The 16023-nt window shown below is 63.9% G+C and overlaps 2 protein-coding genes across 10 annotated transcripts in view; both read left to right on the top strand.

Moving 5' to 3' along the window:
• The window catches only part of ANK1 (ankyrin 1), a 41020-nt gene extending 28099 nt beyond the window's left edge, over window positions 1-12921 (top strand). For 6 of the 9 annotated variants that reach the window (XM_075523390.1, XM_075523386.1, XM_075523389.1 and 3 more), the window contains 14 exons: window positions 85-289; window positions 475-571; window positions 951-1179; window positions 1362-1487; window positions 1575-1694; window positions 1913-1997; window positions 2258-2332; window positions 2916-3047; window positions 3250-3396; window positions 5078-5630; window positions 6279-6537; window positions 7875-7958; window positions 8233-8394; window positions 10639-12921. In XM_075523390.1, coding sequence (XP_075379505.1) covers window positions 85-289; window positions 475-571; window positions 951-1179; window positions 1362-1487; window positions 1575-1694; window positions 1913-1997; window positions 2258-2332; window positions 2916-3047; window positions 3250-3396; window positions 5078-5630; window positions 6279-6537; window positions 7875-7958; window positions 8233-8394; window positions 10639-10665 — 2301 coding nt within the window. In that variant the 3' untranslated portion in view covers window positions 10666-12921. The other 3 variants (XM_075523393.1, XM_075523391.1, XM_075523394.1) reach the window with 3 other exon arrangements.
• A 728-nt stretch (window positions 12922-13649) lies between these two features.
• Window positions 13650-15999, top strand: NKX6-3 (NK6 homeobox 3). The gene is made up of 3 exons (XM_075523636.1): window positions 13650-14322; window positions 15353-15522; window positions 15599-15999. The coding sequence occupies exons 1-3, from the start codon at window positions 13941-13943 to the stop codon at window positions 15827-15829; spliced, it is 783 nt and encodes a 260-aa protein (XP_075379751.1). The 5' UTR covers window positions 13650-13940; the 3' UTR covers window positions 15830-15999.
• Window positions 16000-16023: the final 24 nt, after the last annotated feature.

The raw sequence follows: 16023 nt of genomic DNA, 5'->3' as shown, positions 1-16023 counted from the left end.
GCAGGCAGGGGTGGGCAGCCGGCCCAGGCTGTGCCCCAGCCCGGGGGAAACCAGCCCTGATGTCCGTGGTTGTGCTGCCTGCAGGCGCAGCCCGTGCCCGACGAGCTGGTGACTAAGCTGCTGGGGAACCAGGCAACTTTCAGCCCCATCGTCACGGTGGAGCCGCGCCGGAGGAAGTTCCACCGCCCCATTGGCCTCCGCATCCCGCTGCCACCGTCCTGGAAGGACAATCCCCGAGACAGCGGCGAGGGTGACACCACCAGCCTGCGCCTGCTCTGCAGCGTGATCGGTGAGGCTGCCAGCCCTGCCGCACAGGCGAGCATGCTCTCTGGTGGGGTCGGGCTGGGCCAAACCTGTGGGATGCAGCTCCTGGGAGCTAAGGACAGGTCACGGTGGTGGAGAGAGCAAATGCCTGGGGGATGCAGAGCCCAGGCTTATGGAAGGCAGCACGCTCACCATTGTTTTCTGCTGCAGGAGGGACAGCCCAGGCCCAGTGGGAAGACATAACAGGCACCACAAAGCTGGTCTATGAAAACGAGTGTGCTAACTTTACCACCAATGTGTCTGCCAGGTGAGTCCTGGGCAAGCATGTGCTCATCGGGGGACATCTGCTGCTCCTCAGGCCCTCTTGGGGTGCAGCCTGTGCCAGGAGGAACCTCCCACCCCTGTGCTTGTCGTGGTGCTGCCCCATTCCCACATGCAGGGCAGTTGCCTCCAGCCTTGAGACCCCCACGCTGCCTCAGCATGCGTCAGGAAACACTCCCGACAACTGGGTGTGCGGACGGAAGGGGCCATTCTTTGTGCTTGGGTGGGTCCCCATCACGGATGGGGCTGCTCCTGTACCCAGAGCTCTTGGGGCACCCTCTGCGGTGCAGTTTGCTGTGGGGGGGAGCTCTCCTGGTGCCACTGGGGAACCTGCCTGGCAGCGCCCTGACCCAGCCCTCCCGCAGGTTCTGGCTGGCCGACTGCCCGCGCACAGCCGAGGCTGTGGACTTTGCCACAGTGCTGTACAAGGAGCTGACAGCCGTGCCCTACATGGCCAAATTCGTGGTGTTTGCCAAGATGAATGATGCACGGGAAGGCCGGCTGCGCTGCTACTGCATGACTGATGACAAGGTTGACAAGACTTTAGAGCAGCATGAAAACTTCACTGAGGTGGCCCGCAGCAGGGACATTGAGGTTCGTCCCCAGCAGCATGCCTGGGGGGCAGCAGGGAGAAGGCTGCCCAAGCGAGGGGAGACTGATGCCAGTGGAGGGGCCTGACCCTGGCCCAGGGAGGAGAGTTGGGGTTACCTGCCCTGTCCAGGGGCAGAAGAAGCAGCTCTGGACAGGGTCTGAGCCTGTTTTCTGCTCCCTGCTAGGTGGTAGAGGGGATGCCTTTGCACGTCGAGCTCTCAGGGAACCTGGTGCCTGTCAAGAAGGCCACTCAGCCCCGCACCTTCCTCTTCCAGTCCTTCCGGGAGAATCGTCTCGCCATCCCCATCAAGGTAACGGCAGAGTGGAGGGCTGGGCTGCAGTTGGGACCCCTGCACCTGCCCTGTGCCAGGCCAGCTAACCAAGCTCTTGGTGCTCAGGTTCGGGACAGCAGCCGGGAAGCCAGCGGCTCCCTGTCTTTCTTGCGCAAGGCCATGAAATACGAGGACCTCCAGCATGTGCTCTGCCACCTGAACATCAGCATACCACCCTGCACCAAGGTCAGTGCCGGGTCTCTGGCACCTCTGGGAGGGGGAGGCAGGGACCCATCCCTCTGCCAGCTGCAGGAGACAGCCCTTGCTGTCAGCTTTTCTTCCTCAGCTGCTCCACGTGGCCGTGCCATGCTGCTCTGGAGCTGCAGGAGAAGCGGTGGTGCCAGGGCAGAGCTGCTGCCCTCTTTTCAAGCTGGTGACCCCTTGGTTTGTCCCCACTCTCACAGGGAAGTGGCAGTGAGGAGCGGAGGAGGACACTGACGCCATTGTCTCTGCGGGAGCGATACAGCGTCCTAAGCGAGACCAGTTTCGGTATGCAGCCTGCTGGGACTGTTCAAGCCCGCTCACCCCCTGCACTTGCGGTGCCCAAGCCTGGAGGAAAGGCTGGGCTGACCCTGTCATACTCATGCTCGTGGCAGCTTCCCTTTCCCTGAGGGTTTCCTTGGTCCTGCCTGCAGGGCAGTGTCGTGTCTACAGGGCTGCGCGACCCCCGCAGCCAGCACCCCTTTCCCCTCCCCGCCCCGGTGCAGGGCCCTGCGCAGCTGCAGCTGTGACTCCCTCTTCTCCTCCAGGCTCTCTGAGCAGCACGGACAAGGCAGACCAGAAGATGGTGGACATAGCAGAACAGCTGGGCCTCAGCTGGGCCGGTGAGTCCACACCTGACAGCTCTGAGGATGCACAACACTCCTCGGAAAGCTGACACTTAGGAAGGCTGGAAACATGCTGCAGGGTGGAGTGAATATGCTTAACACTGTCCAGGCAGCTGGGCCCTGATGCAGTTGGTATGCATGCAGTCCGCCCTAGCTCCTCTGGCAGGCTGGCCTTGCCTCCCAGCACTTCTGCTAAACTGTGAGCATACCATGGCACGGAAACGAACCCTCTTGCAGCTGTGCATGCGTTCACACGCACGCGCGCAGATACCAGCCTAGGGTTTTGTTCCAAGTCATACGTATTGCTGCTGTTGCAGCCACACACCCAATGGCAGTACCCACGCTTCTCCTTAGCATGAGACACTGCTATGCTGGCCACAGCCAGCCTGGGCAGAGGGGCTTCAACCTCTGCCTGTCCCAGCTCCTGCTCCTGCATGTTCTGCCGTGTTCAGTTGTACATGACGTGGGGGACTCTGTGCTGGATCTGGCTGAGCCCTTCACAACATCCCTAGCCTTTTTGGCGCGGGACCTGGTGGTGGGTGCCGGAGGGTATGATGCTGAGATGTGGTGTCTCCCCCAGAGCTGGCACGTGAGCTGCAGTTTGGGGTGGATGACATCAGCAGGATACGTGCGGAGAACCCCAAGTCCCTGCTGGAGCAGAGCATAGCCTTACTCAACCTCTGGGTCAGCCGTGAGGGCAAGAGTGTCAAGAGTGAGTATCTGCAGTGCCCTGTTACAGGCATGGAGGTGGCAGGGCTGGCTGCACAGAGCAGCATGTGCGTGCTCAGGGCTGGCTCAGGTCACTGGCTGACTTCACGCCGCTGGTTCACGCACATCTGCCCACCTGGAGCATGTCTGGGGCATGGCTGTGTTCCCCCAGTGACCAGTTTGCTGACACTGGCTTCCCCCTGCAGTCGAGAGTCTGTACACGGCGCTGAGGAACATCGACCGCAGCGAGATTGTCAACACACTGGAGGGCTCCGGTCGGCAGAGCCGCAGCCTGAAGGGCAGCTGGCGGTACACGGACAGAGACTACTCCCTCTCGCCGTCCCAGATGAATGGTGAGTCCCGGCTCCTGGCAGGGACTGCAGGAGGGCCCTGGGGGCAGAGTCCGTGCAGACAGATGGAGGCTGATATCCTGCCTGACCAGGGTGTGCCAGCGGCCCACTGGGAGCTCAGTGGGCACAAGGCATTGCTGACAGACGCGGCCTCTTCACTGGGGCTTATGCTGCAGGAAGCTTGGCCCTGCCATACTGCCTTCTCAGAAGCTCTCCAGGTGGGGTGGACGCACGTTCCTTATCCCGACATGCCAGTGAGAGGTGCCTCTGGCCATGCGAGCTGAGCGGTGGCCAGGAAGCTCACAGAGTCCTGGCTGTCCGGCTGTGGTGGTGCACCCGGGCTGGGTCCCAGGCGGAGCGTGCCTGGGCGCAGGGACACAGCCAGGGTCCGCTGCAGCGTGTGCCGTCGGGGAGCCGGCACACCGCAGGGACAGGGCTTTGTGCTGCTGCAGCCCTGCACCGTGGCGCTGCCCCTGCAGCCCTGGCTCATTGCTCTCTCCCTCTCTGTCTCTCCCCTTGTTCTGCTCTCTCAAACATGCCACCTAGCGCCATCAGGTGTGGGCTCTCCTGTGGGTCACTCCTTGTCACCTCTCTTCTCTGAGCTCATCCTGGCCTCTCCTTCTCTCATCTTCCTCCACTGCCTGTCTCCACTGTCTCCACCTCAGCTGAGCCCGCCGGGAGCCGCGTCCTGCTCCAGCGACTGCATGTCACCAGGGACTGCCCCTCTCATGGCTGTCGTGCTTGCAGGCAGCCACCCCAGGCCTTCTCCTCTTGCACTGCCCTGCGCTCCTTCCCTCGCTGGCCCTGCACTGCTTGCCCCCGGCCAGGCACCCGCACAGGGGAGAGGTGTCCTTTCTGTGCTGGGGGGTCCCAGCTGTCCCCCATGCCTTGGCTGTGGCTAGGCAATCCCTGGCTGCCTGGGGAGCAGAGCAGGATCTCTGCTGATCTCTGGGGGTGGAAAAGGGGCTAGTGGCTCAGAGCTGAAAAAGGCTGAGCAAAGCCACCTGCATGGGTGGGAGTGCCTGGCTTGGCTGTAGTCCTTATCGGTGTGACTGGGCTGTGCACATGGCCCTGGGTGACGAGGACGTGACAACTGCTTGTAGCCCCGGAGACGCCAACAGGGTTGTAGGGCCCTGGCTGCGTTCCACAGGGCCTTGGGGTTGCATGACATGTACCCAGGGCCATCCTTCCCTGCTCATGGTACTACTTCCAGCCTGCTCCTCTGTGCTCCGGAGAGGGGTTGACTTTGGGAGTCAGCGTGTGCCAGACTTGGCCACCTGAACTCCAGGCTGACCATCAGCCAGCTGATGCTGGATGGGGGCTGTGGGCAGGGACCCGGAGGGCTGATGGAGCAGGGTAGCAAAGAAGGCACTGTGTCCTGCAGTGTGGATGGGGCATCATGTGGACCCCAGGCCAGTCCTCCCTGCAGGGAGCGGGCAGCCCCAGGGCCTGCCCGAACCAGCCCCAGGACTTGGAGGGAGGCATGGCAGCACTTGCAGGGACCAAGCAAAGGCAGCACTGCTGTGAGCGCAGCCCTGCTCAGCCCAGCCATTGGGGTCTGTGGCATGACCATTGCTGTCCCTGGGGCAGGCACCCTCCCGGAGGCTGTTTCCCTTCTCGCCCCACTGTGCTTGTGCGTGTGTGAGACGCCTGCTGGAGATGTTGCCTCTGTCTGCCCATATAGGTTATGCTTCGCTGCAGGACGAGCTGCTGTCCCCCGCCTCCCTGCATTACACGCTGCCATCCCCGCTGCGTGCCGACCAGTACTGGAATGAGGTGGCCATCATGGATGCTATCCCCATGGCTGCCACTGAGCAGGACGCCCTGATGGAGATGTCCGACATGCAGGTGTGGTCCTCGGGGCTCACTCCCTCGCTGGTGACTGCTGAGGACTCCTCTCTGGAGTGCAGCAAGGCCGAGGACTCGGACGCCACAAGCGAAGGCCGGTTCCCGGGGCAGCTTCTAGCAGACGTGCATGGCCCAGACCACATGGGCTCTATGGACCTGGTTGAGGATGACACAGTGGACTCAGATGCCATGAATGGCCTGATTGACCTTCTAGAGCAGGAGGAGGGGCAGAGGCCAGAGGGGAAGATGCCAGCCGGCGATCGCCAGCCAGGGACCGGGGATCAGGACCAGGAGAGTGAAGTCTCTTTTGTTTCAGTTCAGCAGAAGGTGCAAGCCAGGATCACGGCATCACCTACCGTTAGCCGCGTCGTGGAGAAGAGCGCAGACAGGTACTGCGGCCTGGGGCACCAGGGTGGCTGTGGGAGGGGAGCAGAACTGCTTCGCCAACTATTGCCCTGTGCTGGGCCAGCTGCAATAATCTCCCAGCTTTGCTTGCTTCTCTGCTGGTCTCCAGCTCTGGAGCCCGGGCATCCCCGGCAGACAGAGCAGTGGCTTGGGCCGAGTGCCTTGCACCTCTCTGGAGGTGCTCTGGCGGGCTCCTCGCAGAGCACCTGGGAGGGACCCCAGGCAGACAGCCAGGCCCTGCATGTAGGTTGTGCTTACCAGAGCCATCCCATCCTGGGCTGCATCCTCCCGTGTTCCCAGTGGCACTGGTCCCATGAGGTCCCTGGCAGAGCCCAGCTGTGCTCCACAGCGTTGCCTTAGACCCTCGCAGCCAGGCCGCGAGGCTGTGGGGTGGGCAGGGAGCGTGGCAGGGAGGAAGCCTGTGCCCTTTGTGCATCTGCGTTTTGTGCTGCTTGTGCCGGGCGCCCAGCAGTGCCGTGAGCCAGGGAGCCCGGCGCCTGGCGGGGTGCAGGCTGCGCTGGCGTGCCTGCCAGAGGTAGGCTGGTGCTGAGGGTGCAGCACTCCATGGCAAAGCTGACTGCCTCTCTCTCTCTGTCTCTCTCTCCCTGTCCCTGTCCCTCTCTGGTGCCCAGGCTGAGGGACTGGAATGCAGAAGGCTCCTTTATCTCCTGCCTACAGGACCTGACAGCGGGCTCCTGGCAGGAGGGGGTCACCCGAAGGCTGCTCCCAACGCACACCATGGCCTCCGAGGCACAGGACCAGGAGCAAGAGCAGGTCCTGGTGCCAGCCATGGAGCTGATGCAGGTCAGCTCCGCAGAGGACAGCGACTGGCAGCCAAAACACCCCACGGGCGGCTGGCAGGAGGAGGCAGACAGCCGCTTCTTTGGGCAGGTGAGGGTAAGAGCAAGGGGACCTGGCCCTGCAGGAGGTGGAGACTCTATGGACAGCCCTTTCCTGAGCTTGACACAAGGCCAGCCGGGCAGACCGGGTGCTAGCAGAGGCACAAGTCTCCTGGCACACTTCCTGCCCCCTGCCCCTGGGGGTGCCTCTCAGCCCAGAATAGCCTGCTGTGCTTGATACCTGAGCTCTTGCTCTCCATTTATAACCCAGACAGCCCCCCTGCCTGCTTCCTTATTGAGTATCTACCCTGGCTGCCAGCCCAACAGCCTGCTGGAGCCAGAAATAGAGGTGGTCTGGGGGCCAGGCTGGGTGGTGGGCATCCTGCCATGGCCACTCGGAGCCGGCAGGTACAAGGTGAGGGCAAGCGCCTTTCCCTGGCCAGGGCACGCACAGCCACCCCGGCAGCACAGACGTGCTTGGAGGTGGTTGCTCAGCTCTGCAGTCCCTATCTCCCGAGTCACATGCGATTCCAGTGACACCCCAAACCCCTGGCTCCGGCCCGGGGTTCATTTGTCCCGTGACAGAGGACTGCACGCTGCCCTCCCACCACAGCCAGGAAGACAGGTTGTTGGCGAGCTGACGGAGAAAGGGGACAGGGCTGTCCCTGGCTGGGGACGGGTGGTGCTGTTGTAGTCGTGGCCTCATGACTTTGACAGACGCTGTGAGCGCAAAGGACGCCCCACCTGCCTGCTCCCTTCTCGCCGCCCACAGCCAGCTGGGCTGCGGCAGCTAGGGTTACAGCAGTCCTCCTGCAGAGCCAGGGCACCACGCCGGGCAGGCTGCAGACCCACAGAGCCAGGGCACGGCTGCAGACCCACAGGGCTGCTCCTGCCCCGGGGGCTTTGCCTGTCCCAGCCAGAGGGCATGGCCGGGCTCTGAGCAGCGGGCTCAGACCCACAGGGCACACGCGCAGCTGCGCGCGCTGAGGCGGGATGTGGGCTTTCCTGGCCCAGTTGCTGATCGCCCTGGTGCTGCTGGCCTTCTTCCTGGTCAGCTGCCAGAACGTCATGCACATCGTCAGGGGCTCTGTCCGCTTCCTGCTCAAACACGCCCACCGCGAACTGGACAAGGAGCTTGGGGAGAGCCAGGGGCTGGCGGACGACGAGGAGGCTCTCTCCACTAGGGTCGTCCGCCGGCGCGTCCTTGTGAAGGTAATGAGCAGGGAGCTGAGACACCAGCCCCGGGGCAGGTGCAGAGGAGAGCAGTGAAGGGACGGCGCAGGGTGGGAGACAGAGGCTGTGGGGTGTGTCTCAGGTGTACTGTTCTGCCTGCAAAGGGGCTCCCCTCACCCCCCCTGCAATGCCCTGATGTCCCTCCTGTCACTGCAGGGGAACGAAGTCCTTCATCTCCCTGGAGAGCAGGTGACTGAGGAGCACTTCACGGATGATCAAGGCAATATCATCACCAAGAAGGTGAGTGATCAAGGGCATGGTGTGGGCAAGGGCATGCCACGGCCTTTCTCCTCTCCCCTCTGCCCGGCTGCCCTGCTCTTCCCTCCAGCCCAGGGGCCCATGCAGGGCACCCGCGTCCTGCCATCTTTGGTTACGGTCACGGCACTTCTCTGGCCAGACCCTGCGTGTGGGACAGAGGCTGCACGCCACGTGTGGTTCAGGGCCAGACTGGGCAAGGAGGGAGGCATGGTGTCTGGGGGCTAGCTGTGATGCCCGGCTGCGTGGGTCTCCACAGGTCATCCGGAAGGTGGTGCATCAGCTGAGTGACACGGACGACAGGCAGGAGAAGGAGGAGCTGATTCTGGAGGGCTCCCTGCAGGACCCCCAAGACCTGGAGGCTGAGGACGATCGCTTAATGAAATACTCCATCCTGCACCGGGATGGTCTGGGGGCCAAGGTACAGTGTGGCTTATAGCTAGCCCTGCCTTGCAGGCACCCTGCCCGGGGCCAGCACCACCTCTGCAGGACTCGCGTGCTCTGGGGCTCTGCCATCCTCTATCCGTTCTTCTGCCCTGCTCTCCTCTCCTGTTTCCCCTCTAAGGCTTCCAGGGGCAGCTCATGCCCACTGCACCAGTCTTCTTGCTCAGTGTCTTCTGCCAACTGACTCTGCCTTTCCCTCTCCTGTCCTCTTCTGTATGTCTGTCTGTTCACCTGGGTGATGTCCTGCTTCCTGCCCCTGCGGCTTCCTCAGGAGGAGGTGCGAGTGCGTGTCCCGAAACCGGAGGTCTCCGGGGGCAGGATGGGGGCTCAGATAGTGAAACGAGCCAGCCTGAAAAGGGGGAAGCAGTGACCCCTCAAATGGCCTCTTTTGAGGTAACCCCACCTTTGCTCTTCCTTCTATCCCAGCTCCCCATGCTGCTGCCTGCACTGAGCTGCTGGTCATGCACATCCTCCTGGGGAAAGTGTAACAGGGCTGTGCCCAGCTCTCGGCCTGCAGAGAGGGGTTGCTGTGCTGCAGCAAAATGCTGAGGGTGGGCAGTGGCGTGCCCCTGCTGCTAACCTGCTCCTGCGCCCATGGCCTGGGTGCAACGGGCACAGGGCGCCCTGCTCTGCAGCAGTGCTCCAGCCAGCTGCTGGCGCTGGGTCGGCCTCTGTGCTCAGCACTCCGCTGCGGCCACAGCATCCTGGGTACTCAGGGTCATGGGCCCCAGTGACAGGGCCACGGGGTTGTTACTCCCGGTTATGCTGGGCTACAGCAGAGGGATGATGTTTGTCCAAAACCGCTCCAGGGAGTGGACAGCATTTGCATGGCATCTGAGCAGAGCTCTCCTCTTCATCCACGAGCACTGACTGTGCAGCCCTGTGGCAGACGAGACCGGCCCTTGGAGCCTGGTGCCCCTGCCTCCCCTTCCCACGGGGTGCAGCCGGGCACTGGCAGAGCCGTGAGCCAGATGAGGGGGGTCGGTTCTGCTGGGCCGCAGCCTGCTGCCTCTGCTTGCAGCACTCCTGCTGGGAGCTGCAAGCGGCTGCCGCTGCCAGCCACGCATCGTGGCACGAGAGGGCGGCAGCGAGGTCTGCTGAAGCTCCTGCGGCCAGCAAAGGGGTGCGGGCCACGGCAGGATGCTGCTGGTGGACACCAGGGCAGCAGGGATGCAGGAGTGGCGGTGTGCAGGAACACGATGCTTGCAGGGGTTGAGGGCAGGGGACCTGTCTTTGGCCCAGGACATTTCTTCCATCGATCGCCAGCGTGAGCGCTGGATCATCCCTTGAGTCTTGTGCGTTCCCTGCACCCTCTGCCCTCCCTGTTGGGTGGGACTAGACCAGGCTCAAGGCAGGGTGCTTGGCACAGCACACTTGGACCCAGCTGCGTCATTGTTCTCTGCACGCTCGCTGCTGGGCTGGCAGTGCAGCGCTTGGGGGAAGGTGCTGCAGGCGTGCTCCCCAGCTGCCGGGCACCGCCTGAGCCAGGGAGGAGGCTGCCAAGCAGGGGCGGGCGGTCCTCTGGCCCCTGCTGTACATGCATGGCTGTGTCTGTCTGTCCTCCCTCTCCCTCCTCTCTCCACTGTGTTAGTGTGCTCTCTGTGGGTGCATGACAGTCAAAAGGCTTGTGCTTGCAGACACATGTTCATGCAGATCGTGTCCCCACAGCTACTGCCTGCCCCACTCCCCAGACAGTCCCTGGGTCTGCCTCTCTCTGGGGCAGTGCTCCTGCTGCTTTGCTCTTGCTGTTTTCCGTAGCGTGCGAAAGTGGCCCAGGGTGTGCATTAGGAATGTATGGGATCTTACCCGCTGCTGTGAGTGAGGTGCAGTCGGCACCCTAGCCGAGGCTGGGCGCTCAGGGCTGGCCTCCTCTCTCCCAGAGCCTACAGCAGCCCTCCCAGCTCCTTCCCCAGTGCCACATGGCCTTTGGTGCGGCTCAGCTCCTGCTTGTTGCTGCCCTCTGCAGCTGGGACAGCACCAATACCATCTATGCCATTGCTGCTGGTTCCAGGCAGGGCACTTACTGGTGCTCTGTCGCTGTCTCTATGACACCCCCAAAAACTTGTCTTGTGGTAGCTGGGCAGGATGGGTGCATGTGGGACAAGCACAGGGTGCAGAAGGGGCTGGGACTGCCACGCACTTGGCTGCCCCCACCCTTTCTCCTGGCTGTGCCACCACAAATGCCTGGTAATCCTGTCTCTCTCTCTCTGTGTCTCTCCAGGATCTCACCTCAACACCAAACCACTGAACTCCACACACGTTCTGACACATACCTGAGAAGAGAGGAGAGGAAAGCAGAGAGTGGAGGGGAGCAGGGCTGGCTGTACATGTTTCTATAGGCTAATGGCATGATTTCTGTATGAGACATACTTATCGTCCTATCCGCATGACTGACTGACTGCAAGACGCATGAGCTACAGTACTTAAAACTGACGGAGGGGCCTCCGTCCCTGCCCCGCTGCTGCCAGGAGCCCAGAGACAGCAGCACGCACCAGGGGCATCCTCTCAGCTCCTCTGGGAGGCAAGAGCTGGACTGGCAGAGAACGAGAGGGAAGGAGACTCCACCCTCGCGCGTTCGCGTGTGTAAATGCATCCCCGTGCCCGTGCTCCAGCTGCAAGAGGGAAGCTGGGGCAGCACGGCGCTGCTCACCATGGAAGGAGAGGGGCTCGACCCCCCATCGCCCATGCTGCCTCTGCTGGACTTCCTTCTCATCCCTCTCAGTGAGTGTTGGGTTACGGGGAGGGCAGCAGTTGCCAGGGGGTGGGCGAGATGAGGGCTGCAGGGAGCACAACTGCCCTGGGCAGAGGGGTTGGTGCAGGGCTGCCCTTCCTCTCCCCAGCACGTGCAACGTCTCCCGCCAGGGCAGGGCTCTGGGCTGACCACTGAGCTCGTTGCTTGTGTTGAAAGTGTAAACTGTACAGCAATCAGCCTTGTGTATACGAACCAATAAATACTATGCAAACCCCTAGGGACACTCTTAGCAGTATGTACAAAGCACTAACAGCTCCGCTCCCAAATACCTCTTCAGGCTGCAGGACGGGCAAAACCTTTGGAGTACGTGAGCAGCTCTGGTGACTGGAGCTGGGAGGCTATAGGCGTAAAAGGGCAGCAGACTGCCCCTGCCCTGTGCCCCTCCGGCTGAGCCCGGTCCCTTCCTGGCCTGAAGAGAGGAGTCCACAGGTGCAGTCCCATGGGCCTATCCATGGTGCAAGCCCCAGCTTGTGTTGGCTCCAGCTGGGGTGAAGCTGTAGGCCTGCACTGAGGTGCTTGGGGCCAGGGACGATGGGTAGTGAGACAGATCGGGGGATGCTCGTGCCACATGTGGGGTTGTGCCTAGCTCTACTCAGCACAATATCTGCTCAGGAGATGAGCCAGGAGCTGGCAGGAGCCAGCAGCCCTGCACTACACACCCCACGCAAGGGCTTTGCAGGGTCCCCTGGCCTCCCTGCAAGGGCACAAATGAGCATAGCCCGTGGACCCTGTGGATGCCGACCTTCCCAGGACCAACCCCAGCGACATGGGGGGCTGCTCCCCCGGTGGCTGCACTTTGGCCAGGTGAAACGCCCTGCTGCAGCAGCCTGGACCAAGCAGCCACCCTGGGAGCTCTGGGGCCAGCTGCTCTAGCAGGAGAGCAGTGATGGGCAGAGCTGCCCAGGCAGCTCCAAGGTGTGCAGTAGGTTGAATCTGCTACGATACTTGACCCCAGGAGGGCCAGATGCAGGTAGTGGCAGTAGGTCCCATGTCCCTGACTCTGTCCTTTATCTAACCAATGTGGGGCCCTGGTCTTTGTAGCACAGTGGTGTGGGGACCCCCTGCTCTTTCCCCTGGAGGTGGCCATGGACCTGTTTCACAGGGCCAGAGTTTGCTCTCTGTGGCCACGTGCAGAACAAGCCCACCTCCGGCTTCAGGCTGGTGGCCCTGGCAGGGCTGCCCTGTCTCACAGTGGGTGCGCATCTGCCGGGAAAGCCCCTGGCTCCCCTGCAGTCGGGAAGGAGCCTAGCTGCAGCGAAGCAAATGACCCAGCTTAGCCTTGGAGAGCAAAGCAACCCCTTCCCCACCCCACCCCACCCCACCGTTGAGCCATATAGGCACAGACTCTCCATCCATCACCCTTGCTGTGTACAATAACCTCCCTAGACCCACGGCAACAGCTGACTCCGTAGCATCACTGTAGAGTTGTGTGTGGGTCCTGTGCTTTGGCCTCGTATACGCCTTAGGGAATGTGCTGTGCCGCAACCGTGCCAGGCACCTGCAGTGACATTGCTTTGCGCTCAGATTGCTCGTAGGGCTGATAGGGGAGGCTGCACCTGACATTGAGCCTAGAGAATGCTGCAGTCTGCACACTAGAAGCTTTTTAGAAGTTTTAAAAATTACTTTTATTTCCTTTTTTTAATTGTTATGGAAACAAGCCTTTTGGATCTCCCTGTCTTAGCCCCTGATGTATAGATCATTTCCCTGTACACCAGCTATCAGACTATGAATTAATAAAGAAACCAACACGGACCGTGTCTCATCTCTGCTTTTGCAAGGGTGCAGGGGGGACTGAGGCTCCGGGGTGCGTGGCCGGGTGGGGTTCCCCTCTGCCTGTACCCCGTTGCCGGGAGGGCAGGGGGCCGTCCTGGGGGCTGGCAGCCGTTCGCGCTCTGCCGTTCGTGGAGGGAGGCCGAAGGGTGCAGAAACGCGCGCACCGCCGGGCAGGTCTCGGGGCCGATCCGGCAGCAGCCGTTCCCCGGTGCCACCGGCGGCCCGTGCTGCTGCGGGGGGCATCAGCGGGGGGTCTCGCAGCCGCACCGGGGGCAGCGGCGCTGTTGTGCCGTGCTGTGCCGCGCCGTGTGCCGTGCGCTGTGCCGTGCCGCCCGCGGGGCCGCGCCGAGGGCCCCGGCCGGCGCCTTCCAGCGCCCGCGGCGCCCCCGCCCAGTCCGTCCTGTCCCTGCGCACTGTCCAGCGCCGCGCCGCGCTGTCCAGCGACGCGCTGTGCTGCTCCGCTCCAGTCCGGTCCGGTCCGGTCTGCTCCACGCTGTCCAGCGCCGCGCCTCAGCCCGCACCCGCTGCGTCCCCCCGCCGCCGGCTTTCAAAGCGCGATTTGTCTGGGCCGGGCCAATCCCGGGCTGGCCCTGCGGCGCAGCCAATGGCGGCCGCGGCCGCGGAGGCCCGGCCAATGGGAGCGCCACCTGCGGCCGCCCGGCCAATGGGGGCCCCGTATTCTAATAGCCCTCAGCTTTATCAGAGAAATGTTGGCGCGCCCCGAGCCCGAGCCGGGCGGCCGGTGCCGGTGCCACCGCGGCGGGGTCAGCCGGGGCCGCTCGCCCTGGCCCTGCCCGTGGCCGCCTGCCCGCCCAGGACGCGGCCGCCCCTCTCCCCCCCGGCCGGCCCGCGGGGGTCCCGGGGCCAGGCGGGTGCCCGCCGCCCGCCCGCCGGCCAGGGCGGACGCCGGGGCCCGGTAGCCCCCGGGCTGGTGGGGATGGGCCGGCTGTCGCACCCCCGGGGAGCCGGGCTCTGAGGGCCGCCTGGGCGCCGGAGCCATGGACACCAACCTGCCGGGCACCTTCCTGCTCAATGGCCCCTCGCTGGGCCCCTTCCCCGAGGCCAAGGCACCCGTCTGCCAGTACTCGGTGCAGAGCTCCTTCTACAAGCTGGGCCCTCCCGGGCTCGGCGCCCAGCTGGCCGCTGGCACCCCCCACGGCATCTCCGACATCCTCAGCCGGCCGGCAGCGACGCCCAGCAGCAGCCTCCTCCCCGGCTACCCCCACGCGGGCGGATTTAACGGACTGAGCTCCCCGGGCGTCTATTACGGGCCGCAGGTGGGGGCCCTCCCCAAGGCCGGCGGCGAGTACCTGCCGCGGGGCCGGAGCTGCTGGGCAGAGGCGGCCCCGGACTGGCGGGGCGGCCGGCAGTGCGGCGGCCGTAAGTACAGCGGGGCTGGGGCGGGTGGGCGGTGGGTGGGCGCCACAGGCAGCGGGTGCCCCGCAGAGCCGCCAGCCCTTGGCACCGGGGCAGCTGCCCAGGCCGCGTCTTCTCCGTGGCCCTGCACGAGGCCCGGCCGATCACCCTGCCTGCTGCCCCAGGACGGTGGGAATGGCCCCGGCACCAGAGCTGCCGGACCTCAACCTGCCGCAGAGGTTTCGGCTCAAGAGCAGGGGCAGCTCCAATGGCAGAGCTTAACTCTTTGTTTAGCCCCCTGGCAAGCCACAGCTGGCAAGGACAGGCAGAGCCCGCCGCCCTGGAGATCCCCCATCCCTCCGGCCAGTGCCCGGCCCAGCTCGGGGCAGAGACAGGCAGGATGGCTGGCCCTGGGCTGGCAGCACTGCCTGCCTGGTGGAGAGCTGGCAGGGGGATTGCAGAGCATGTGGCTGCTGTGCCAGAGGGTGGGCGGGATGGGTGCACCCACTGTCCCGTGGGGAGCCCCGTGAGGCTCTGGGCCAGGGGCTGGGTGCCGCTGCTCAGCACCTGCAGCCGCGGTCCCCTTCCCCCCCTCTCCAGGTGATTGTCTTGGAGCAGACAGGTCAGGCAGCCTGGCAACCTGCTCCCGGCACAGCTACGATCCGACCAGCTCTGCCTGCCTTCCCATCATGCATCCCGCAATGTGTGGGGCATGGGGGCATGGTGTTCCCGGTGCTGCGTGGCTCTGGGGTCATGCTAACAACCCTTCCCCTCTCAGCACAACAAATTAGCGCTGTCCCCGAGCCGGAGGTGCGCAGCCTGGCTCTGGCTCTGTGGGGCCCACACAGAGGGCAGCTCAGCCCTCCTGGGATGGGGCTGAAGCCTTGAGGCTAGAATGCGGTTTTAATTTGGAGGGGAGGCAGTGTGGAGGGCATCTGTGGGTGCTGAGGGCTGGTGGGTGTGCTGGTGCTGTGTTCAGAAGGGGGGAGCTGCCCAGAGCCGTGCACTGCAGAGAGCCCAGGTGCTCACCCACCTCCCTCCTCCTCTCCCGCAGCCCCTGCTCACCTGGCTGACAGCATCCACAAGAAAAAGCACACGCGCCCAACCTTCACGGGGCACCAGATCTTCGCTCTGGAGAAGACTTTTGAGCAGACCAAGTACCTGGCGGGTCCGGAGAGAGCACGGCTGGCCTATTCCCTTGGCATGACTGAGTCCCAGGTGAAGGTGAGTGTGGGTCCCCGCATGGCACGGGGCGCGTGGCGTGGTGGCTGCTAACTGAGCCGGTCCTGCGGGGCGGCAGGTCTGGTTCCAGAACCGACGGACCAAATGGAGGAAGAAGAGTGCCCTGGAGCCCTCCTCGTCCTCACAGCGGGCAGGGGGCTCTGGTGGAGAACGGGCGGCTTCTGAGACCGAGGACGACGAGTACAACAAGCCCCTGGACCCAGACTCAGATGATGAGAAGATCCGGCTGCTGCTGAGGAAGCACCGCGCGGCCTTCTCGGTGCTGGGCTTGGGCACGCACAGCGGCTGAGTGCCGGCACAGCCTGCCCCTCTGCGCCATGGGGCGCCCGGCCCGGCCACCTGCTTCCTGCCAGGGGGGTGACCCTCCCAGCAGATGCCCGGCTGTGGGGATGGGGCGGCTGCCACCCCCCTCCTTGTGGCTCCTGCCCAGGGACCATGGCTCGCAGGGCTGGGAGCAGCACGCGTCGGCACCGTCAGGCGCGC

Source organism: Mycteria americana, chromosome 23, assembly GCF_035582795.1.
Source record: "Mycteria americana isolate JAX WOST 10 ecotype Jacksonville Zoo and Gardens chromosome 23, USCA_MyAme_1.0, whole genome shotgun sequence".
NCBI lineage: Eukaryota > Metazoa > Chordata > Aves > Ciconiiformes > Ciconiidae > Mycteria > Mycteria americana.
Note: the sequence above shows the minus strand (reverse complement) of the source record. Positions and strands in the feature narration are given on the sequence as shown.